Source organism: Panthera leo, chromosome A1 (assembly GCF_018350215.1).
Source record: "Panthera leo isolate Ple1 chromosome A1, P.leo_Ple1_pat1.1, whole genome shotgun sequence".
NCBI classification, from domain to species: domain Eukaryota; kingdom Metazoa; phylum Chordata; class Mammalia; order Carnivora; family Felidae; genus Panthera; species Panthera leo.
Window position 1 is genome coordinate 133969886 of NC_056679.1, and position 26294 is coordinate 133996179.

Consider the following 26294-nt stretch of genomic DNA (forward strand, 5'->3'; position numbering starts at 1 on the left):
GGGAGAGCAGGGGAGGTTAGCAGCAGAGTCTTGTGGCCTGGAAGTTGTGGCAAGAGACTAACAGGCTTTCTGCCCAGGATGTCTCACCCTTGGATTTGAAGGCTTCTTAGCCCCTTATTCCCATTTTGTTACAAAATTTCCTCTTATAGAAAATGGAGCAGTTCTTCAACTCATTTGATGCATGGAGCCTTATATATGACTCTGCCATTGGTTGATAACACTTAAGTTTAAGGAAGTATATTTTGCATGAAATCATTTGGAGTAGAATCCAGTGCCAACCCCAGTCTAACCAAATTCCAATATCTGGAGATGGGGCAGGGCGGCGGGTAGAGGAATCTGTTTGATAATGAATGCCCAGATGTTTCTGGTGATAAACCACTATCTAGGAGCCACACCTGCCTGTCCCATTCTCCTGTAGCCTTCAAGCTTACTCCCCCACCCCCTATCAGACATTCTAACTCTTAATATTCCAGGCAACTGATTCTAGTTAAATACCCAGGTTCCCCACTTGTGACTTGCTTAGAACCAATCCCTTCTTTCTTGCCATAACGCGAGTTAATTTTTTCTTTAGCATTCAAGACAGATAGAAACAAGGTCAACCACCCCTCTTGCATCTTATAATAATACACAAAAAACATTGAAAAGCCATTTATTTCATACCTTTGTAAACTTCAAAATTACAAATGACACTTCTTGAGGAATTGGACAAGTAGGAATGGTATGACAGCTTCCTGTCTTGAAATTTTACTGATCATGCCTGTGTTTGTGTCTGTGTTATGTTCAGTTAGCAGTGATGGCTGCTGGCTCTGGGGAAAGGTATAATTTGCTATCAGATTGTGGGAATTGCAGCTCACACAGAGAGTCCTCTGTGATGGAGGCCAGTCAACTTTTATGGACTTCAATGCTATTTGCTTCAGTACACTTTGAAATGCAGGGTCAGCTCACTGAGCTACAACATGCAATAATAACACATTTTTATAGGAATAGCTTGTCAGAGCAGTAACAACATACGATACATAAAACCAATAAACACACCGTGTCTACAGATTCTATCCTAGTAACCAGGATAAAGCAATAAAATTGACAGCAGCTATCAAAAAGCTGCCTTTCTGACTTTGTAGGGTGAATTTACTGTTGCTTAAAACAGAGGAGCTGTCACAAAGCCTTAGATCAGTGTGCAGTTACAGAATAGCAAGTTGCATTACAGGGAAGGGGCACACCCCTGATAAATGAAAGCAAGATGGGCAATTACATTTTGCTAGGGCTTAGGACCCTACCATCTATCATGTGATGCAATCTGCATCACAGATATTCCACAGAATACTTTTGTTTCTGTTTTAACACATTAACCATTACGGAGAACCATGTGGCTATAGAGTGGTAAGACAGCGATTAGTATATCATCTCTACAGCTTAAATCCTGCAGTCAAGAAAGAGTTTAAATTTGCTAGAATGTGAGGGAACTCAGTGCATTCTGGTTCTGTCTTAGACTGGATTCATAGAGTGCTGAGTTCCATCCTGTCTGATATGGATGAAAGAAGGAAGGAAAGCATGAAACCAGTAGAGAAGGAGGGAAGCACAGAGAAAGAAGGAGAAAAGGAGAGAAGGGAAGAAACAGCAAAGAAAGAAAAAGGAAAGAGAAATAAAGAGAAAAGGGAGAGAAGAAGGAAACAGCATGGTTTTTGCATCTTTGTGGTCACTACCAGGAACAGTTCCCAGAGTTTCCAGAGCTGATCATTTAATTTGGTACAAGCAAATTAATGAAATCAACAAAACAAATGAACTATGTGTCCTGCTACCTTCCTGCCTGAATCCTCAAAGGTGAATGGCTCTTGCACAAGAGTGGGCAGCATGGGGTGGTGTAGTTAGCAGGGATGCTCTCTCTCTTGACTCGGGAGGGTTGGCTGCCTGAACTTATAAACTAACACTGCCTTCACGTCCCTAGAAAGAGGGGTCTTTGGTGCAGCACCAGTAAGGAAGCTGCCTGTTCCACACACTGACAGAGGCTGGCCAAGGCAGCCATGCCCGCTTCTGCCTTAGGTCCCTTCTGAGCCCAAAACTCAATGAAAAAAGTCTCAGTCATTGCCAGACTCAAGGCCAATACCAATACAGCAGTGGCTCAAACTGGCCTTCTCGGAATGTTGTTCCACCCTCCTTAGGGCCAGGGAAGGAAGAAAGGGGGATGATGGGTGTGTCCCCATTCCTCATATTTCTAGCACTTACTTCTTCCACACACATCTTTAAGTGACTGCGTCTCCAGGGTTCCCTCAGGAAAGCTGAGGAAAACTTCCTTTTCAGGCACCTGTTTTCCCAAACACTGATACTCAAGGTAATTAAAGCAGCTAATTGTGTGCTGTTTCATTGCATTAGCAGAGTGGTGCTCTGCCTGTGCCCACTCACCAGGTCCCCGGGCCACCTAGAGCTCAAGGGGATATAGTACCCTTTCATCTCTGCCACCTCTCTCCACTTTGAAGGAAGGATGCCTTTGAGTTGGGAGTTACCTGAGAATGCGGAAGAAGGTGAAGGTGTAAGCTCTCGGACACTTTGACCTGCTTCCAGAAAGTAAGGGGGAAGGGAAAGGCCCTTCAGAATAACTTTGAGATAATATGCCTGCTAATAGGCCCTGGGTAAACTGTGGCCTGGGAATTAACTGGGGGTACCTACTTCTTAGTATTTCTCACAGTGGGAATAGGGTGAGACCAGTGAGACACCCACCTTGGGTGCTAAATTTAAGGGTGCACCAAAGAAATCAGTAATGAAGATAATATTTTAATGCAATATTAAATTAAAAAAGACTAATGCAAAATATCAACCATGAACAAAATACCAAAATTTTAAACAGAGGCAGGATCAGTATTACTGATTTTTCCTTTTGCCTCAGGCCCTAACATGTTCAGCATGGGACTGTTTTGGATGCCGTTTTTAAAAATTTTGTTGTTTTATTTATCACAGATTTTTTTCATTAATCAAAAGTTTTTAAAATATTGCGTTAAAATATTTTTGTCTTGATTACTGAGGTTTTTTGGTTCCCCCTTAGATTCTGTGCCCAAGGCAAGCACCTCTGTCCCTTTACTGTGTGTTGTTAACCAAGATTTTCTGGGAAAACTTGGCCTCCCACCTAGTACTACCCCCAAAAAATCCCCCAAGACTACAAGACAAGCAGAGCAACTGCAGGAGAGGTTTATGGCATTTCTTCACTATTTCCTGTCTTTTTTGCCATTCTTGAGGGATATAGCGGTAAAGAGAGGTTGGTTCCCAAGTTTCCACTCTGTTAATATGTCCCACTGTTAGACCCCCAACATAAGGGCTAATAAATTCTGATTGGATATGAAAGTTAATTTTATTTTGATATTCCAATCAGATTTTCATAACTTGAGTTACCACCTCTAGCCTAAAATTTGTTACAGAACTTAAGGTCCAATGAATGCAACACCCTGAATACAAGAGATTTCAGCTCTTGTCCACCATTCCAGGCCACAGAAAGTCAAGCCTTATAGGAGTGGACCCTTTGGGTCTTGCAAGGCCTAAATCCTAACACTTTCCTCTTCTCTGTCCTTTCTCTCTCTCTCTACATTCAATGGTCCTGTCTAATCTTTTCCACTGGTACAATCATTGCTGATACCCCAGACTCAGCAGAAACTCACTGAGCCAGAGTATTGTGTTGTGGACAGCTAGAGCACAGTGATGCTTTCTTCCACTGGTTTTCATTGCAAATGCACTAGCTCGATTGCTATCCCAGGTGAATAGACTTTTGAGAGATGCCCTGGGAACCAAACCACCATTTATCTCATAGTTCCTGTGGGAAAAAAGCTTCTAAGGACCAGACATTCAAATGAGAAGAGCATTTGGGCCACAGCCATGTGTAAGGTAGGATTTGTAATATAAGACCAAGCACCCAAGATCGGTAGGAAACTTCCGTGGTTCTGAAGTGAGAGTGGCCAATGTAGCAAAAATCCTAGATTGGGGGTTTGGGGGACTGGTGGGGTGGTATTTGCTTTTTGGTTTTTCTTTTTTGTTTTGTTTTGTTTTGTTTTGTTGTACCTATTTACACCCTAGTGGAATTGTAGAGACCTTAGAGACTTAGAATTAAGGAGATAAATGAAGTTGATTTGATGTCACGATTCATTTCTCAGCCTCTTCTTTTAAATTCCCTTGTGTATTCCCTTTTTCATTAAAAAAAAAAAAAAAACATTGAGACTTTATCCTCAACAAGTTTCTCAAATGACTGTCTTACTGAGGACCCAGAGCCAAGCACGATGCCCAAGCCGCAGGAGACAGAGTTTGGACTGGGGTCACCAGTGCCGCCAAGTTGTGGTTGTTGGTCTCCTTTTAGGGTCAGAGTAGGCACTGCTTCGGAAAGTGTCCATGAGTGGAAGGAAGATCACCTCCTCGAACATTCCTCTCCTGGCCTTTCCCTGCCATGGGTCCTCCAACCACCTTTCATGTGAGCAAATGGCTCTGTGTCTCTCACAGCTGTTGTTTGGTCCCCTGGTCCTAGTCAGTTTACATTCCAGGAAGGTTCATTAGCTCTGGGACTCAGAAAAGCACAGCAAGTCCTGTCCAGCTGCAGGAACCAATCTGAAAATTCTGACAGCCAACAACAGACAACAGTTCCTTTACTTGGGGCAGTTTCCCTAAACACATTCATTTGCCATCTCCAGAAAGCTTCAGCACTAAATGTGCTCGTATTTCCACCTGAGGAGGAATTTAACTGAAAAAATGAGCAGAATGGCAATGAAGAATAAAAATACTATAAGAAAGAAAATGCCCACAGCCGTAATCCCACAGGACAGTTCGACGTCATACAGCTTAACTCCCATTAAAGATGGAGGGTTTGCACACATGGTTTCCTCCACACCCTCAAATTTCTGCAGGTTTTCTTTGTACCATGTTATAAAATGCATGTTCAAACAAGTGCAGTCCAGGGGATTGTGGCTTAAGTTAATGGTGTTCTGCCGGGACAGGGTGTGGAGGAGAAGAGGTGGGATGGCTTGGATGCTGTTGACGGCCAGATTGAGGTAGATCCCCTGAAGATGGCTAAGAGCATCGATGCTATCGCCCGTCAGGCTGTTGTAGCTTAAGTCTACGTGACTCATTTTTCCAAGGCTCTGGAATGCTTGCTTGTCTATGGAAAGGAGGTCACAGGAGGATAAACTAAGAACCTCCAAGCTGTTCAAGGGCTGAAGTAGGTTGGTCTTTGAGATGCGCCTATCTTGAAAGTGATTCCCCTGTAAATTTAGATGGCGGAGATCCACCAGGCCTGCTAGAAGGTGCTGATTGCTGGTATCCAGGAGACAGTGAGAAAGATTCAGAACCTGTAGGACACGGAGGTTTTGAAAAGGACTTTGTGGAGCCTTAATGTGCAAGTGGGTAAATGCCAAATCTAGATGTTCTAACAGAGGACATTCTTTGAATGCCTGACTCTGGAGACCAAGAGGCTCATTGTAGCTCAGGTTTAGGTACTGTAAGTGGGGCAGGTTTTTGAGTTGCAGATTGCAGCAGTCGGAAGCTTCTATATCATTGTGGCTTAAATCAAGTTTCTGAAGATTTTCTAGTTTTTCCAAACACCCAGCACCGAAGTCAAGTGTTTTCATGTTGCCTTTGATAGAGAGGTCTGTGAGGGATGGAAAACTGGCAGCATTGATCTGACACAATTGGTCAAAATTATTTACATTGAGAACTAATTTCTTGAGAGCATTCATACCCTCAATCCCGGAGGGCAATGCTTTCAGGTGAGTTGCCGTCAGATCCAATTCCTTAAGTTGAGTGAAGCAGCGAAATGTGGTAGATGAGATATTAGAGAAATGGTGCTTCTGTAGATTGATGCTTTCCACAGACATTTCACAAAGTCCCTCAAACATGGCTGGAGTAAGGTCTTGGTCGTCAGAGTCTTCAAATGTCCCCAGCCAGAGGGACTGAGCAGTGGAGTTCTGTAGACCTTTCAATATAACAGACAAGTTAAGAATCCCTCCAAATTTCAAACTTTGGAAGCTTTTTGAATGGAAAGCTCCAGGATCAATGGCTTTAATGTCATTGCCATTGAAATTAAGGCTTAGGTTGGTGGCCTTGTCCAGAGCATTCATGTCTTCACTCGAGATATAGTATATAGCGTTATTCTGAAAATCCAGGACTTTCAAATTCTGTGTTGGGAAATTCTCTGGGAACTTAATGGAGGAAATATGGTTGCTTCCAAGATGCAAACTTTCCAACTGTTCCAGATTATACACTGGGATAAACTCGAGATTGGATATTCCTGTTTGGATTAAGGAAAGATGCTTCAGCGATTTGGGCCCATTAAATGCTGTTTCTGCCATGAATATCAGGGGATTTCCAGTCAATACAATTGTGTTCAACTGATGCTGGTATTGAAAAGTGTCTTCATGTACCCAGTTAATTTGGCACCTTAAAAATTATTTAAAAATAATTAATTAGAAAAAAGAAAAACTCTGTCACAGTGACTAGTATTAACAAAGCCATCTTTTGTGTAGAGTAAAAACAGTACGTATCGTTATTTGAGGTAAAACATTAAAAATTTTCTGCAGTACCAACAGATTACCTGTCGAATTAATGACTAGCCTCAGTTCCGAACACTCTGATTTAGAATTTTTTCCAGAAATCTTATCCCTTTGGATTGAACTCTCAGAGGTTTGTTTATAGAATCTAGGGAACAGTTAGTCATTTGACTTTAGGGAAAATGGAGGTATTATTTACTGTTGTAAGTAATATACAATATGTAGTATATAATGTATACTATAGAACAAATGATATGTGATATATGTATCTGTGTCACCCAGGACAAGTCACAAATTTTCTCAAACTTTTGTTCCATCTATAAAGTAAAGAAGTGATGAGTGCTTTAGGCAATGGCTGTTAACCAAATGATACATATGAAAATGCTCCATAGAAATATGGAGCAGTACAGGTGTCATCCTGGTAATGCACCTGAAAATACTGGATTATGCATGTGTGAGCACATGCATGCAAGTGCGTGCGCGCGCACACACACACACACAGCTACCCTGGAAGGCACTAAGGGAGTTCCTTAGAAACACATTAAAGGAGCTCTGAAAAAGAAGCTGGAATCCCTAGGACCAAGTGAGCCCTGGTCACTTGTCATATTTGCCAATATCTGCCAGTCTTTGATGGCCTAAAGCCTGAGTTAAAATGAGCCACATGTACCATGGCAGGAGACAAAGCTTGGGGTCCAAGCAGGGTAGGAGGTCCTATCAAAAACCTACAGACCACCAAGATCTTCAGAAGGGATCCTTTCAGCGGATCACCTTAAAAAAAGAAGGCTCATAGAGGGTGACCTTGAGGATACGTGTTTATCTTGGCCCATGGCTTTAGATGGAGCAACAAGGATAACAATGAGAAAAGTCTCCCCCTGGGATTCTCGAACCATAAGTTTCCACTCACGAGGGCTGGGATCTGAACTGACACTACCTCTGTGGACCTCCCAAAAGGAGCCCAGGTAGAAAATTGAGTCTAAAATGGCCCCAGAATGGTAGTGACTTCAGAGAGCAGCAGAAGTGAATAGAAATTTCTTTTTGAGTGATATACCTATTTAATTAATTTGTAATAAAAAATACTTGCAAACCTAAAGTAAAGATAGTAGTACAATGAACTTTCATATACCACATGGGTGCAGCAGTTCTCAAGATTTTGCCATATATACTTCCTTGCTTGTTCTAGTCCCTCCTCTCCCTCCTGAAGTGGTTTAAATCAAATCCTAGACATCCCGAACATATTTCACTATGCATCTCCAGAAATATTTAGGCTTATTGTCTGTAGCCATAATGCCATGGTCTAATCCCAGGAAAGTATTTTAAACAAAGATTTACATCAAATTCCAAAAGATAAATGAGCTCAAAATAAAACTTCACTGAATACATAAGGGCAATTCGTTAGCCAAAATCAGTTTAAAAAAAATGTTCTACAGGAACACCTGAGTGGTTTAGTCGGTCAAATGTCCAGCTCTTGATTTTAGCTCAGGTCATGATCTCACGGTTCATGGCATAGAGCCCTGGGGCGGGCTGCACTCTGGCAGCACAAGCCTGCTTGGGATTCTCTCTCTGTCTCTCTCTGACCCTTCCCTGCTTGCCTGTGTGTGCATGTGCTCTCTGAAAATAAATAAATAAACTTAAAAAGAATTATAAGTATGTTCTGCATAATTAAGTGAAAGAAACAACAGATACCAGAATTATCAGATATATCTCATAATACATATATGATTTGGAAAGAGTATGTGATACTCCTGATATATATTATCAGAATATATCATATATTTAGATCAAACATGCATTTGACATGTTTGAAGGAAACAGTGTGAACCAATAATAGGAAGAAGGAAAAACTTATTAAAGCTGATCTGATATATCTGAAATGAAAAGCCATTGAAATTTATTGAAATAGGAAGTTAATGAGATTGAAAAGCCAATGGATAGTTTATACAAGAGATTAGCTGAAGAGGGTATTAATGGACTAAAAGGGGATACGAGAAAATTACCTAGAATATATTCCAAAACACCAAAGAGGTGGAAAACAAGAAAGATATATTGATGTTACAAAGGATGGATGAGAAGACGCAATGTAAATCTAATCAGAGACCCAGAAGAAATAGTGACCAGGAGCAAGCCAAGTTTCAAACAAATAATGGCTAGACTATTTTAGAATTGATGAAAGGCACTAATCACAGATTCAGGGAGCTCAAGCATCTACACAGTGCAGCCCTGTGATATTACAGAATGCCAAAGACAAAGAGAAACCATTGAAAACACCCAGAGAGAAAAGATCACCTACGTGTGCACAATGATTAGACAGACAGGTGACTATCTAACAGCAAGAAGGCACAAAGCGAATGGTAGCATCAAAGGGCTAACTAAGAACAAAAAACCGTCACGTGCAATCATACCAGAAAAGACTGTCTTTCAAGAAAGAGAGTAAAATAAAGACATTTTCGGAAAAACAAAACCGAGGGAGTTTAATCCTAAGAGGCTTTCCCCAAAGACATTTTGGGGGATGTACTTCAGGAAAAAAGAAAAATTATTCTAGAGAGGAAGTCTGAAAAGCAAGATGGAAGAATGAGCAAAAAACCCCAGAAAACATGTTGGTAGAGCTAAAGAAATGGTGGCTGTTTAAAAGAATAAAAATTGTATCTGATTTGTGGCCAGATAAAAGGCAGGGGTTAGGGGACTAAGGAGAGGGATTTTAGGAAGTATGAGGTCATATTTTTTATCATCTTTCGAAAATAACAAGAGGAAACTTAGAGTCTTCTATCTAGAGAAGCTGTCATGGCCCCATGCACTCCTTCAAAATGTGGTCAAATCCATTTCATCTAAAAATGAGAAGTGGTAAAGCAGAGGGCAAGTAAATGTCCTGGGGGCATACTAGGTAGGTAGCAGAGTAATCTCTGTCCCTATCTCCAAGGGCAAGACTTTGTCTCAGTGAAGTGTTGCTAGGCAATCAGTGGAATCTTGGCAGGGGAGGTGGCCTGGGGTCATTTGGGGGACTCTGGACTGAGAGTCAGCAGAGCAGAGACCCAGTTGCCTTACTCTGTGACCTTAACCAAACTCACAAAATCTCCTTGAGCTTTCATTTCCTCATCGAACATGAGTTGGACTGTAATATTCAGCATGCCTACCTCCCAGTGGTGGTTATAAAGATGAATATAGTCTTACGGATGTGAACGTTCTACTACCCTGGGCAGAAGCTGAAACCGAACCACCTAAGAAATAGAGCTGCTGCAAGGGATACACGCCTCATACACATGCAAAGCCCTTTCCCCTCTTACACACACACACACACACACACACACACACACACACACACACACACAATCATGTTGCAATTCCCTTCTAGTTTCTTCTCTTATTTTCTTGTAATACTTCTGCCTTCTGGTTCACAAACACTGGTTCAGTATTTGGAATCCTGACTCTGCTTCTAAAATTAAATGATGGAACTATTTTCCCAACTTACAGGGGAAAAAGTTAGTGGCTTATGTGTTTCTTCTGTAAATGTTTCTTAAAATGTTATCACCCAATAATAAACTACACTAACATGTAGTATAATACGGCATCTGACTGAATGAAAGATTTGTCTTTAGTATTCCTTAAAACTTCTTAAACAACACTGTTGATGCAGCATCGTTTGAAAACAATCCACTCTTCTGTTCAGTTATTGGGTTTCATTAATACAACATTTCACCTGCATAAAAATATTTCATGGGGAAGAGTAAACACACAGTATAGATAGAATGCCCCTGTGCTCCCAAAAGAAGGTCCTGGAAACAATTTGAATGCAAGTTGTATTATTCCATAAGTAAAACATCAGCCACGCACAAGGAACTCAGATACATACCTGGTTAAGTCCAAAAACATAAGATCTATGAGTCTGGTGAAAGTTGTATTTTCAATTACAGGCAAGAAATTAAAGCCAAATTCTAAAACTTCTGTTGTGTTTGGTAGAGTGTCAGGAACTTCTGTGAGACCTAAATTTTCACAGTTATATGTTTTGTTGGCTTCTTTCTGACAAGAGAAACAACGGAAATTAATATCAGAGTTGGTAATTTGATTGATTAGCAAAATTACACATATTTTATCCTTTGCACAGCAATCCCACTTCTAGGAATCTTACCAAATACACACCTGCAAATACCCAAAGTGACTTGTGCATAAGATTATTTATTTTAGTATATTTTTATAATACCAAAAGTAGGCAGTCACCAGATTATTCATCACTGTAGGACTAGTTGAACAAAATATGGTCCATTCACAAGATGGAATCTTCTGCAGTTGAAAATGGAATGAGTAGGGTCTCCACATGTTAATATGGAGTGACATCCAGGCTTATTGTAAGGTGTAAAAAGCAAGGTGCAGAATGAACTTATAGTATATACAGTATATGGTATGTCATGTATAGCATACTGTATGTGTATTTCTTACATTTGCAAAGAGAAGCCATGGGGAAAGGCCCCACACTCATTGCCTTGAAGGGGAAAAAAGGAACCAGATAGAGAAGAAGGGAAGGAAGACTTATCTTGATTATACTTTCACAGTTCTGATTTTGGATGCATGGAAATGTTTTATTTCATTCTCAAAACAGATCAACTGTGCATTAGCATCAACAGAACAAGACAATCAGATATTTCACACTTTCTGATGGAGACAGATTCCTGCCCCCCAGAAATTAAATTTGAATACAAGACTTTAGGCTTAATTTACAGCCTACAAATGAAACGAGAGGTTTAAGTTAAAACAGCCTGCACGGTAGCTGTCAGCCAAATGCCTAAGGCGGAGCATCCTGTAGAATAACTGACTTTGTTTTGTTGACATGTGAATGGTGTTGGGGAAGTAGAGAGGAAGGTGGATGGGGCAAGAGGAGACTGCTCCTGTTAAAAGAGACAGCAATAGAAGCTCTTTAAGAGATACAACCAACAACAGAGTAGCCCTCGTTTTGATTCTGATTCACATGAAGCATCAGGAAAAGACATTTTATAGACTATCAAGAAACTTTGAGGACGCGATATTAGAGAATATTAAGGAATTAGGAATTTTTGAATGATAACAGCAATGTTCTTATTCTTTTGAAATGCATTTTGAAGTATTTCTGCATAAAAGGACTTGATGTTTGGGATTTCTTTTAAAATATTCTGGACATGAAGGAGGGGAGGAGGGGATACATGAAATCAGTAGGCAAAATATCAGTGATTGTCGAACGTCGATATATACATGGAGGCTCCTTGTAACTACTTCTGTATCTGTTTCAAAATGTTCTGTCCCCATCCTCAGTTGCAGACAGTCCTGCTTAGCTGGGAACAGAAGACTGAGCACGTTCTCCTTTACTATGAAGCCTGATGTTTTAGAGATGTCACATTTTAATTGCTTTCTGCTTTACTCCAACTTGTGTGTAGTGGTGCACTTTTTGTGGGTACCGCGAGCGTATGCATGCTCACCTACTGGATATCACGTTTTCTTCTATATTGTGATAATATTATCAGTGTTACTGATGAAAATGCCATATTTTTATTTCCTTGTAATTCATTCCTCATTTTATAGACCCAACGTCCTCCAGGCACTGCCACAAATCCACCTAATGTCCTTGAAATTCACACTTCGCCTTTAAAACTTAGGATGTAGCTGACTGGTGGGAAAAACACATGTTGCCAGACCCCCCCTTGTGCCCATGCTCATGGATGGCCCCAAGAGGAAATGAATGTAACTTCCCCAGTAGCTGCTAAGGTTTGGAGGAGCTTTGAGAAGACATTTCCCTTTTTCTGGCGTGCACTGGCATAACTGATGTCACATATACTTGGAGAAAGGGACCTTTCCTCAATTTGTCTGGAGCTATTCTGGTCCTACAGCAAAAGGCGCCACGCTGGCAATTCCCTCCTTCTCCTGAATATATAAGCGCCCGTGACACCTAAATTAGTCCTCTTCTGTGCTTTGCTAAGCACTTTTACTGCATTAATGTGATTCGGAAAGTTGAGAATCCAGCAGGAGCTCTATGGAGCCAGTGGCCTGAGGGAGCTTCTAGCAAATGGAAAGGCAGATAAATGAAATAGCTCAGTTTTATCCCGGTGAAAAACAGAACTAGTGGATAACATTACCACAGAGTTCTGAGAAACCCACCATAAGCCGGTGTCATACATTAGTCTCTACTTAGGTATGAACTGCAATGAACTCTCTGCCCTTAATTCCTGGGAGAACGAGGCAAATGACAAGCATTGCAGCTTATAAGAGAATTTAAAAAGCAAGCACATTTTGGACAATGTCCTGAGCTCCACCCACGCGACCCTTCCCCTTTGGCTCTCGTATTCACATTCTTGTACACTCACAGTTACTATCACAGATGGTGACATGAAGTGTCCCATGCTCTGGAATCACTCAAGCAGCATTAAATTGTTTCCAGTCTCTCGAATTTTTTTTAAAATTTTAAAAATGTTTTTTATTTATTATTGAGAGACAGAGAGAGAGCATGAGCATGGGAGAGGCAGAGAGAGGGGGAGACACAGAATCTGAAGCAGGCTCCAGGCTCTGAGCTGTCAGCACAGAGCCCGACGCGGGGCTCAAACTCACAAACTGTGAGATCATGACCTGAGCCGAAGCCGGACGCTCAACCGACTGAGCCACCCAGGAGCCCCACCCCCTTAAAAAAATTTTTTTTAATTGTCTCTCAAATTTTTTTTTCAGTATATGAAGTTTATTGTCAAGTTGGTTTCCATACAACACCCAGTGCTCATCCCAACAGGTGCCCTCCTCAAACCCATCAGCCACCCTCCTCCCTCCCACCCCCCATCAGCCCTCAGTTTGTTCTCAGTTTTTAAGAGTCTCTCTCAAATTTTTTAAGGCAGGAAGTACACATACACACACACACATACACACACACACACACACACACACACACACACACTGTTGTTCTCATTCCTTTTTTTTTTGAGAGTAAATTGTAGACATCATGACCCATTACCCCTAAGTCTTCTGAGAACAAGGACATCTCTTCTATAACCACAGTGCCAATGCCTAATTGAGAATATTGAACATTGATACAATGTTATTATACAGTGTACACATTTTGGCAATTGTCTTAATATTATCCTTTATAGTAATTTTGTTTTTTCTAGTCCACGTTCACACATTGCATTTAGTTTTTGTGTGTCTTTAGTTTGAAGCAATTCCTTAGCCTTTTGTTGTCTCTCATGGCATTGATATATTTATCAATAATACACACACACACACACACACACACACACACACAATGTCCCTCACTTGAAGCATCTTTCCTCATGATTTGATTCAGGTTATACAGTTTTGGTAGAAATACTACATGAGTGAGGTTGTGTCTTTCTCACTGCCAGGATCCTCACAAACTTTTTGAGAGGGAGTCGTGATGAGTAGAGCACAGGATTCTAGGACTGCAGCATGACCCTGCAATGGAGAAGGGACAGGATGCAGAGAAGGAATATAGGATTGGGCTGGCTGCCAGGGTCACATGTATAGTTGCTCCTCCAGGCAGATACCCACCCCTGCTTCTGCAGCCCCCGTGGGTCCTCTGACCCCCACGTGACTACTTCCTGTCAAAGCAGCCTTCATTCTCTAGCCCTCAGTGTGGGGTTATTGTCGAAAATCACCTTCTCCCTCTCCTACTTTTGCTGGTCCCTTCTTGATGTGAACCCGTGCAGCCAGGAGGGCTGTGCAAGGAGACACGGCATTCACAACAACCCCGTGCCTACCCCCGGTCCTAAGTCATGGGCCATTTCCTCAGGACCTGCTGTGCACTGGGACCTGCACCAACCACTTTGTCTCCAGCTTCATATCAGAACCGTCCCTTTTCCACAGAGCGGGACTCGTAAGTGTTAAATCTGTGTTTGCAATCCCTTTTCCTTCCAGGTAATTCATTTGCATTTTTTCAATCAGGATCTTATTTTGCTTCCTTCTGCTGTAACTCTAACTCTCTGCTATCCCATTGTATTTTCTCGTCTCGAAAGTGTTGAAATCATTTTCTAATTTTGAACCTTTTGAGTTTCACCAAGTGCTGATTCCCACCCTCCCAACGTCTCCTCTGCATTCGGCATACACCACAGCCAGCGACCCCATGCACAGAGTCTGGCATGCAGAACACTGAGCCTCCCTCCAGAGTTAGCAGTGTGACTGCATCAAATCCCAGAGTAACAATTACTCTCTGAAAATAAAACAAAATATTCCCAAGAGGGCACAGTCCTAAAATTTCATTGTTAACCTGACTCCTACAGGCAAAGGGCATCCCAATTATATGCAGTTCATTTTCTATGTATCTTGAGTCAGACTGCTTGGGTTCAGATCCCAGCTTTCAACCACTAAACTGTATTCTCTGAGCCTTCTTTTTCGCCTATAGATGGGGGATAACCTTCTTTGTGGGCCAACTCGGCGGATTAATGAGACCATGTATGCTGAGCACTCATAAGAGGAGTTTGTGTTTTACTGGCTCATCACAATATCATGTCATTGTTTAGAGCTCTCCAGAAGCCTCTGTATCTGTGAATTTGTGAACTTGGAGTTCTTCCAAAAAGGAGCTCCACTAGGCATTTCCCACCCCTACCTAGGACTGAAGAAGGACTGTCTTCCTCCCATAGGTTTGAGCGGACAGGATAGCCACCATTGAGCCCATCTGAAATGAAGAGGCATGTCTACACTCCAGTGTAATTATTCAAGAGTGTATCTAAAGTGTTACCAGAATTCAAATCACAGAACACTGTATTTCACTTATGCTTTGCACATCTGTTAGCCTCCAAAGACCTGGTCCTGGCTCTAATTTTGTTACTTATGGTTCACATGCATACAGAGAAAACAATAGAAGAATATAACACAAGAAACACACACATACAGAAGAAAACAACAGTAGAATAAAACAGTGGAAGATTCCACATGGAGTGTTTATGGAGGCTCATTATATTTTTAGAGCTTGTCTACCTTAGAAATATTTTTCAAACAAAAAGTTTTACTAAAAATTCATCTTGACTCCCACTTCACATTGTATGCAGAAAACAATTCCAGTTGGTTATAGCTCTAAATGTGAAACCTAACAATAGAGATAAATACAAAGTCAACTTCCAGAAAACAGAGGATAATACTGTCATGGCCTCAAGGTCAGCAAATTTTTTTAAACAGGACAGAAATGTGCTGAGAATAAAGGAACAATTATAAATCAAGCTGCATTAAAGTTAAGAACTTTCTGTGTCTCTCTCATATACACATGCATAGGTAGATATGCAAATGGCTAACAAAGTTGAAAATATCCTCAGTCATCAGGAAAGCAAAAATTAAATCCCAATGAAATATCATTATTCACCCATCAGAATTGTTAACATTCTTAAACAAACAATAGCAAATATTAAGATGGGGAGTAATCAGAATTCACATACATTGCCAATGAGTATAAATGGGTACTAACCCTTTGGAAAACAGGTTGGCGATACCTACTGAAATTAAATATATGTATACCCTATGACCAAATACTTCCCCGCCCTGGAAAACACCTAATAAAGATTTGCATATTTGTCTGCTAGAGACAGAGATATGAATGTCCAAAGCAGCAGCGTTTATAATAGCCAAGAAATGGACAACAGTAGGCCAAGAAATGGCCACTAACAGTAGGATGAATAAATAAATAGTGGTTCGCTAGTACAACCGAATACCATTCAGCAATGAAAATAAACAAATGATTGCTGTATGCAGCATCTTTGGTAAATGTCCCATATTTACTGCTTTGCAAAAGAAGCCAGACACAAAAGACTATACAGCATGCAGTCTCTGGTATATAAAATTCACAAAGAGGCAAAATCTTTCTTTGATGATAGAAGTTAAGAGTACCGGGTGCCCCCTGCGGGCTACTGACTGGGAATATGCATGAGGGGGCTTCTGAGTTGCTGAGAAGGTGCTATTTCTTCATCTGTGTGCTGGGCACACGGATGTCCTCGCTTTGGTAAAGACTCATTAAACTGTACACTTAGGATTGGGGAACCTTCTGTATGTATGTTTTACTTAATTAAAAGGTTTACTAAACTCAAAACAAAGCAAAAAAAAAAAAAAAAACCCAAACAAACAAACCCAACTTTGTTTTCAAAATAGGGCCTGATAAGCTAATGGGGGCCACATGAGCACACAGACAGTATGTGGTTAATTCTGCTTCAACTGGAGGAGAGAACAAAAGAGGGAAAGGGAAGCCAGCATGAGGGCCAGGCAGGCTAGAGTAATGTGCACTTGAAAAGGGGCCAGACCCTTCAACCCAAAGCTTCCTCTTCCACCACTTCCATTTTTATTCCACTTTCTGCAGCCCAGAAGTTCCTTACCTTCAGGAACAAACTCTCATTCATCTTGGTAACCCCCAGGAACTTCCCAGTACACACATAGAGTGATGGCTGGTAAACAGCCTGAGAATCCTGCTGCTGAGAACTCAGACACGATAGAGGATGTAAACGCAAGTATAGATCCAATGTTAATTGCATTGGTTCCAAGGCATTTAAAATCAGTCCTTTCAGAGGGAGGGCTGCAGTCTCACCTGCAGAGGTTTCAGTCTCACCTGACTTAACCGAAAAGGAAAGCTCTTACTGCCACATAGGGACAGGCCTGGAGATCCTGGGACCCTCAGCATCACTTTTGCCACCTGAGTGTCAGGGAGGCCTCAGAAACAGGCAACAAAAGGACTAGGGCGTGGTCCCTGTTTCTCTCCCCTCTACTCTGCCAAAGCAGGAGCCACTTGTAAAAAGCAACTGGCAACTCTGGAACCTAATGTCTTCAGTAGGAAGCTAGACTGGTCCAGCATTTCCATGGGCTTTCCAGAATCTCCCAGGACTCCCGTGTGGGCTTCTGAAGGGCTGTGCGGGCTTTGCAGCAATGCAGGGATTTAAGAGTTGAACTGGTAAGCTTCAGAGTGGGGTATTTAAAATAGCCTGGTTCCCAATAAGCTGGGAATTGGAATTTAAGTGTGATATTATCCTACCTGAGGATGTTGGCAGATGGTGGGTAGCATACCTACCTGGTCACTGAGGAGGTGGTGTTCCCACTCCTACCCTCTTATCATGTCACCTACACGTATGTGTGTAATTGACCTTCTGACCTGAGTGTTGAAGAGAGAGCCTTCTGGGACTGATAAAAACCTCTTACTTGACCCCTTCTGTTGCAGGCTGCTTTGTGTCATTCCCAAATTCATATGCTGAAGTCTTAACCCGAGTACTCAGAAGGTGACTTTATTTGGAAAAAAGAGTCTTTAAAGAGGTAATTAAGTTGAACTGAGATCATTAGGATGGGCCCTAATATAGTATGACTGGTGTCCTTATGAGAAGAATAAATTAGACACATACAAAGGGAAGATGATGCAAAGACACAGAAGATGACCGTCTACACAGGGTTAGCCAATGAACGAGGTCTCCGAAGAAACTAACCTTGCTGATGCCTGATCTTAGACGTCTAGCCCCCAGAATTATGAGCAGTTTCTCAGTGGGAGGAAGGTTGCAGCATTTTAGAAGATGGCAAGGGACCCCCTCCAAGAACTTCCCACAAGTTGGTAAATATTGTTAAGGCCAAAACAGAAGATGCAGTTTGGCTCTGTTCTCCAATGTTACTCCTGTGGGTCAGTAAAACAGATGGAGGGCTGTCCAATTCGAGGAGAAAGCCAGACTCATTCAGAGTGATCTCTATATGCTCTAAAACCTGGCACAGGCCATCTTCGCTAATCTCCAGGAAACCAAAAAACTGTTTGTGGAGTAGTGGCCATATGCTGGGATGTTGGACAAACAGCACCTCCATTCTGGAAGCACATTTGGAAGGCTCCTCTTTGTACCGAGACCCTGTTGGTATCTTATGTCTCAATTAAGATCGTTTCGAGGGAATTGTTTGTAGAGGAGGAAAACTCTCACTTCTTCCAACAGATAATTTTTGAGATCATCCCCTGGCTGAGCTCTATGGCTCCTTCTTCATTCTAAAGAAGAACCTTTCTCCGTACCTTGTCACCCTTTTAAAGACAGTGAATATAGGGAGGCCAAGGCTCAGATAGGACTGCGTGCTGAATCTTAAAATTTCCAGGCAGTTTAATCTGGATAAAGACAAACAGCTTGGACTCACCTCAGTGCACATCTGATCCGAGGAGGTGATGGCTTTACAGCTGGCAGAAAACATCACTGCCAACAGGAAGCAGCCGGCACAGGGAGCCATCACCCGAATGAGGCCACCCCACTTGGTGGGCTTATCTTGTGCCTGGAGCAGAGAAATGGAATCAAACTCTAATGGCCTCAGTTATTCGGCAGGCAGAGAAGTGCTCAGAAGGGTGATCTGGGAACAAGAAATGCTGTTGATTGCTCAGCTGGTTCTGTGCTACAAAAAAAAAAAAAAAAAAAAAAAAAAAGGAAGTCCCTTTTGCATATCACCAATCCTCCTTGCCGAAAATAGCTGAGAACCCAGCCTCAGAATGGCCCAGTGTGTTTCCTGGCAAATATGAATCAGTTGAGCACCCCTCTGGGGCCGGTCACCCGGACTCTCAATGGGATGGTTTCTATGGACATTAGGCCAGCTTCAAGAGTTTGGCTAATTCCAACAGCTTCTGGTCTCTTCGGTGAGACAGACTATAGAAGCAGGAAGCTGTCCTCACAAAGGAGGCCACTTTGTTAGTTGTGCTAGGTGAATGACCTGGACAGGTGCAGTGGTGTGCCTTGGGGGCAGATGGAAGGACCGGGTTCTGCATTGGCACCTGATGAGGTGGGTACTGGAGCAGGAGGGAAAGGGCCATCCCCAGAAAGGGGCTGTACCCGCTCTTTGCACCTCCTCTTCTGCCTCGGCCACCCGGTTCGTATTGCCTCTGGTCTTGGTCCAGAAGGAGGACACATCCATCCTTAGACCCTGTGATTCAGGCCGGCTAAATCAGCTGGGGTGGAGTCCCCTCTTTTTCCCTTTGAACCCGACCCAGGGAAGCAGGGAACACTGCTGTATCCAGAGCATTCTGGCTGAGAGAGCAGAGTTAAGGATGTCAGCCTTGGCTCTCTTTCTTCTTGGAAATAGCTTGAAGCAGGATTGCACTTGCCCTCATCATGGTGCAAGATGTGGTAGTTATTAAAAAAGGTCAGTTTTCAAACATTCCTCCCTGGGCTGAATTTAGCTACTTCAGACGTTGTTTTCCAAACTTCTGGCATAGAGGGCCTGCTGGGCATTGCTTTTCTTCCACGTCATTTCCAAGAGTCCCGTTCTTAGCATCAGAGTTCAGAACAACTTGAGATACTGCTACCACTACTGTATTACTTCTGCTAATAAAGTCATTGTAGGACCTACCATTTATCGAGCACTTATTGTACGTCAGACCCCAGGTGGGATTCTTTTGTATGTGTTCATACCCTTATCACATTTTCTACCAGAGAGATGCTATTATTTCACCCACTTCATAGATGTAAAAACTGGTGTGGAGAGAAATTCAATGACCTCTCCAAGGCCACACGACTAGAAAATGGTGGATGAAGGCGTCAGATCCACTGTCTCACTGTGGAGACTGTGCCATTACCCTCCAGAGTTTTAGAAAGAGTTTTGCTTCCTGCAGGAGAGAAGAATGGGTGGGATAAAGAAAGTTCTTCATCTGAAAGTTTCAGAGCAGATGCTAAAAAGCCGAGCGGGTTGGAGAAACTATGGCCCCAGCACTGTGCTAGGGCTTTCCTAGTCTCCCCTAAAACGCCATCCTTATCAATAGAAGCAGTTCCAAAGATGCTTTTGGCAACACATGGTTCAAGCAAACCCAGGCTGATGATAGCCGTCTTGCTTTAAAGGCCTAATCACGACGAGAAGCAAGAGCTGGTCTTGAAGCAGGGGAGTTTTCAGCCTCAGATCCATTGGTTGTTAACTGAGTGAACTTGGGCAAGTCATGTCACTTAAGTGAGTCTGCTTCCCATCTGAAAACTAGAACAGGAAGTGCAGTTCCTGTTCTGCCGATCTCACAGGGTAATTATGAGGATCAAATGGGATCATACATGTGGGAATGCTCTCTTGACCTTTAATCCTTACATAAATAAGAAGAAGGTGTTACTCCTCTGATTAACCGGTTCCAATGTCATGTAAATACCTCTATCAGGAAATTGTCTCCTGCCCCAGAGATGTTGAAAAGGTATATTACTTTTCTTTTCAAAAAAAAAAAAAAAAGGTTTGATGGCTCAGTTAAGGCCATAGGATTTTGTCATTTTCCGAGGCCACACTATTTGCATATGATTTGCATGTGTTTGCATAATGGATTCAGAAGACTCACTGCAAGTGTATAAGACCAAAAGAAAATAAATGAATATGAGTGACCTTCTGCCACAGCATTCAAATCAAATATTCGGGGCATAATACCCTGAAATATGAAACAGATTAAAATTTAAACTATTGCAAACAGATGGGAAGATAGGTTTTAGAGTTCAAAGGCAAGAGTGAAACCCTGATTTGGTGCCAGGTTGTAAAGAATCACATACTCTTAAAGGTCACCCCATCCAATGATTTTCATGCCTGAATTCTTTCCTCCACACCCCTTGCCCCACCACTTTCCATAGACAAAACATACACACTACACACTATGTTACCTTCCAGTCTATTCTTTTATTTTTTTAAATGTTTATTTTTGAGAGAGAGGGAGTATGAGCAAGAGAGGTGCAGAGAGCGGGAGGACAGAGGGTCCGAAGCAGGCTCCATGCTTACAACAGTGACCCCGATGCGAGGCTCAAACCAAGGAACCATGAGATCACATGACCTGAGCCAAGGTCACATACTCAAACGACTGAGCCCCCCAGGAACCCCCCTTCCGGTGTATTCTGAAAAGCTTCAGATGACAGAAAATTTGCCGTCCCCCAAGAAATTGTTTTGGCAAAATTTAACTGTATAAAACTGAAACCCTTAAACTTCTCTCCAATGATCCTCCTTTCCTCAGGCCAAAAGAACAAGTTCCAGCCCTTATCTATCTGCTAGTCCTTTAGCTACTTGGCAGTAGTTAGGATGCCCCTGAATCATCCCTTTTCCAGATTAAAATTTTCTTGTTCCTCCAACTGTGATATACGTTCATGCATCATAAATCCCTAACAATCTCTCTGAATATGTTCCAAATCTCCCAAGAAGAGCAGTGACTTGATTCTAGCTCTAGGTTTGCCATTAATTTGTGTGTCTCAATGTCCTCCTCTGTAAAGTGGAGTTGGACTGTAAGGCACTTCGTCATCTTCATCTAAAAATCCCATTTCTCTGTTTCAAAACAGTGATTTCCATTTTACTTACATAACAATGATTGGCGTGAGCCAATAAAATGGAGTTACACTTGCTCCAGGTGGACTTGCTCCTTGGCAAACATGAAACACAGACAGCTTTGGCTGGAACAATGGACATCACGATTGCTGCATTGCTGGTTAATTGCATTGCCATTAAAGGATGGTCACCTGTTTTAAGAACCAGTTCTGGGGCACCTGGGTGGCTCAGTCCGTTAAGTGTCTGACTTCGGCTTAGGTCATGATTTCACTGTAAGTGAGTTCGCGCCCCACCTCGGGCTCCCTGCTGTCAGCGCAGAGCCCGCTTCAGATCCTCTGTCCTCTTTCTCTGCCCTTCTCCCATGGGTTCTCTCCCTCTCTCAAAATAAATAAATAAACCTAAAAAAAAAAAAGACCCAGGGGCGCCTGGGTGGCGCAGTCGGTTAAGCGTCCGACGTCAGCCAGGTCACGATCTCGCGGTCTGTGAGTTCGAGCCCCACGTCAGGCTCTGGGCTGATGGCTCGGAGCCTGGAGCCTGCTTCCGATTCTGTGTCTCCCTCTCTCTCTGCCCCTCCCCCGTTCATGCTCTGTCTCTCTCTGTCCCAAAAATAAATAAAAAACGTTGAAAAAAAAATTTAAAAAAAAAATAATAAATAAAAAAACAAAACAAAACAAAAAGACCCAATTTGTGCAGGGATCTGGAAAGAGAAAGCAGATGGTGAGAAAAGGCACTAGAAACTCATTTATTTCTACTGGCCAGTAACCAGGTCAGTTATTACGCTTTTATTACACCACATTTCCATGCACTTCATCCCTTGGGTCAGCCGCCACCCCATAGGTAACTCCATAAACCTGCCCACTTTCATGTCTGGGAGTCCCATGCCTTCACTTGCCTGTGTTTCCATTTGATTATAGCCTGGGGAGGGACTTGGGGTCCTAGGATACCTTGCTTGGGTCTTCAAGCCATTTCTTAGCGACAACCCATAAGCTAATATACTTTCTTTCAAGGGTTTGCAAGCCCAGAGATGCTTTTGTGATCCAACTTTAGCAAAGAACTAGATGTTTAGTTTCCATTGTGGCTTATGGACACCAGGTGGAGTACAACTGTCCTTTTCCATTTTTCTCTTGTACCCATGTTTAGTTTTTGTTCTGCTTTTGGGTCATGCCTGCCCTTCCCCCTGGTTCCTCTCCCACCCCCAGATGGTTAAATCAACTTGCGTCTAAAATTCTACTTACATATGAATATTCTAATGCATTTTTATGATCAATTTTATCCTTTGTTGTTATGTTTCTCCATAGTTGTTTATTCATTTTACTAAACTATTAAGGCTTAGAGTGTCAAAGGCCTGGAGTAAAGTCCTCTTTAAGTCATCCCCACCTCTCTTCCAGGGATTCCTGGGGTGCTGCCTTGTGGGCACGTCAGAACAGAGTCCTCAGGGCTTCGTGTCCTGCTCTACACTGCTGCCTTTCAGTTGATGGTTCTTGTGAAGTCACCAGGCGAGCCAGAGCAAGCACTGCTGATGCTCTTTTCCCACCTGGAGAGGAGACTTGACTCTCCTCATATTCTGCTTGAGTTCAAGCTCATTTGTGTTGCTGGTTTCACAATGCCACCCTTGATCCTCCTGTTCCAGAACTGCCTATTTCTGTGCACTTTTGTTGATGATGCTGTCGCCTTCCTCACCACCACCAGTGACAAAGCAGACACAGTTATCCTCATATGGCCTGTGAAGCTGACCGCCCGGGGCATCCCATCTCCTCCACAGAAACACCCCAGGCCTTCTTGGCTGCTATACTCAGAGGTAAAGGGGGAGTTCTTCTTGCCCAGTCCAGGGACGGTTTGCATTTCCTGCCCCAGGGTTCACTCCTTTCTGAGATGACTGATAGCGGAAATATCCACCCCCTGGAATTACAACCACTTAAACTGATTTAAAGGTTATAACATTTTAAGCTTATAGCAGTTTAAAAACTGATGTTTTAAACTGGCATTTCCCCAAATCTATGTTTCGTTATTATCGGTGGTCATCTGGTTACACATGCAGTTCATGGTTCTGGAAATATGTGTAACATATTAGAATATTTGTCAAGTTTTAACTTCCAATTAACCATAAGTTCAGTGCCATTTACTAAGTTTTCTTTTGTCTGGTGTGTTTTAGAAAGGCATAAGTGTTAAAGGCATCCTTAGGGTTTTCCTCTCCAGCTTTAAATGAATATATTAACAGGCACTGGGATACAGGGACTAGAGAATAGGACTGGGAATTGGGATTCTGAGATAAACCCTTAACTCTGAAAGAAAGTGGTCTTAATAGTGGTACATTAACATCAGGCATTTAAAGCTAAAAATAAGCTTTAACATAATCTAATCCAACCCTGTCATTTTTTCTTTTGAATCTAAGATTGTAAAAGAACATGAGCGTGACATTCCCAAGAGTTGAGATTATTCATATTATTGTTCAACCATTTACTTTTGGCCCTTCTGGAACATTTTTCACATCCTGTCTCTTGTCAGGCTTTTTACTATGAGCACCATATTAGATTAAATTCCCATAGCTCTTTGCAGTGAAGCATTGGAAGAACAGATTTGCTGAATGAGAGGCGAGAGGCAATTTCTATAAATGGCAAGATGGCACCCTTTCCTCATTCTAGTGGACCCCAGAAAAGTCCTGTTGGTATGAGGAGAAGCATTTGTTGAGGGCAGGATGGTGGTGGTTTGAGGGAAGCTTTTGTTCATTCCTCTGCACCATGTGCAACACTGACTTCCTCACGGAGTGGGATTAGCAGCAGATCAGAGTTCCGCAGCCTTGACGGGTTTCCATCTTTGGACTCGGCTACCTTTGTGACCTTCGACAAGTCATTAGCCTTTCAGGGTCTCAGCTTCTTCTAAAAAAGCATCGTGCTTGTGAAAAAAAGACTAACCCATAAAGAACTATGAGGCATCGTTTATTATTTCCAGCTTAAGGCATGCGTGGGTGCCCACCTTGGTCCCTTGCCCCCATTCAGGTCTCTGTTTCTAAGAAGCAGGTCCTCTGAAGGCAAAGTAAAGTGAGGGGCAAAACTAAAGAAGACTCCTTATAAAATATATGCAAGGAACCCTTACTAGGAAGGTGCCGCCTACTCTTGTAAGCACTTGACATGCATTATGTCAAAAAATCTTTGACACAACAACTTGTCAAAGAAGGTCCTGTTGTTATCCTAGATTTATGGGTGAGTAAACTGAGGCCAGAGTGGTTCAGGGATACGCTCAAGGTCACAGGTCAGAATTTGGAGGATCCATACTCCTAATTGGCTCCGTGTGATGCCAGCGTCATGATCTTGCACCTCACCACACTGCCTTTCCAGAAATTCCCTTGCTTGTAACAGAAAGAATTCCAGAACCCCAGCCATGTGGCAGGAAATTTGCACAGTGTGTATGTCTCAGACAGTCAGGTTCCAATTCAAGCCCTCCTAGTTTGTTGTTGTGTGCAGGGATTCTCCTGGCACTTATTTGACAACCACATTTTCATAGGACGGAGAGTGTATTTGGAAGAGACGTCAGCCCTAGAAATTAAATCAGCTGGGCTAAAAGCAATCAAGATGCCATCTGGACACACTCTGACTTCCTGCCCAGAAGATAAAGACATCTGGACCTAGTAAATGCCAAGGACATGCTGACTTGGTCCCCAGGCCTGTGGGCAGCTCCTTGCTCCACACAGATGCATTTTCTTGATTGTGCAGAATCCACGGCTCTGAGCTACTGCTGGGGCTGCTGAAGGCTTGGTGCGGTTTACTACTAAGGGCTTCCCTGCTCACAACCAGTGACTACTTGGAGAGGCAGTGACTTTCCACTGCTAAGGAGATGAATTGACTGCAAAGGCCACTGTAAATAGTCCTCTTTAATGATGGAGTGGGAGGTGACTGCCCCAGACCCAATTTATTGTTGTGATTAGGGCACATCATGGCTGCCGATTGGTAAGTAGGGCCGAGGGGAAATATTTATACAAACAAAGAGGCTAATTAAGGGGGCTCCCCAGGTTTGCCTACCCGATCTGTGCTTACTGCTGCCTCTTCCTGTGAGGGAGGCTGTCTCTAATCACATGAGGTCTTGAGCCATCAGCCTGCCTGTGGGTGCCCTGGGTGGAGGACAGAGAGGGCTTTGGGGAGGAACCGAAGAACTAGAAGTGAAAGGTTAAGATTCTGCACAGAGAGCTTTTCTTGTGGCAACATCTGAACACTTGCACATGTTTCTCAAGGGATGAATCTCACACACCAGCTTCTATTTTAAAGCACAGCTTGACTCTCTCCAATAAATGCCCAAAGCTACCGAATTTGGCAGGGCTGGGACAAACCTCCCCCCTTTTACTCCCCCAGAGAAGCAATATTGGCCCCAGTTAGACTCCCCAGTTAGACTCCAAATAGGTCTCTTTTAGGTCTTGCATAGATGGAACATATTGAAGATTGTTGGTTTTGGGGGAAAGATTTGCTAGTCTAGGACAGTTTACATTTGGGAAGCTTTTTATTTCTTTTTTTTTTTAATGTTTATGTTCTTCATTTATTTTTTAATGTTTATTTATTTTTGAGACAGAGAGAGACAGAGCAAGAGTGGGGGAGG

The 26294-nt window shown here is 42.6% G+C and overlaps 1 protein-coding gene across 1 annotated transcript; it reads right to left on the minus strand.

The window, feature by feature from the left end:
- Positions 1–1597: 1597 nt before the first annotated feature.
- Positions 1598–18835, minus strand: CD180 (CD180 molecule). Its single transcript, XM_042940437.1, has 3 exons — positions 18594–18835; positions 10357–10523; positions 1598–6402 (listed from the first exon to the last, which is right to left on the minus strand). Exons 1-3 carry the CDS (start codon positions 18681–18683, stop codon positions 4674–4676), a joined length of 1986 nt encoding a protein of 661 aa, XP_042796371.1. The 5' UTR covers positions 18684–18835; the 3' UTR covers positions 1598–4673.
- Between the last annotated feature and the right edge of the window lie 7459 nt (positions 18836–26294).

Coding starts and splice junctions, on each gene's coding strand:
- CD180 (XM_042940437.1), bottom strand. CDS start 18,683: ATGGCTCCCTGTGCCGGCTGCTTCCTGTTGGCAGTGATGTTTTCTGCC. Junction 10,524..18,593: donor CGGATCAGATGTGCACTGAG/GTGAGTCCAAGC, acceptor TTCTCTTGTCAG/AAAGAAGCCAACAAAACATA. Junction 6,403..10,356: donor ATGTTTTTGGACTTAACCAG/GTATGTATCTGA, acceptor ATAATTTTTAAG/GTGCCAAATTAACTGGGTAC.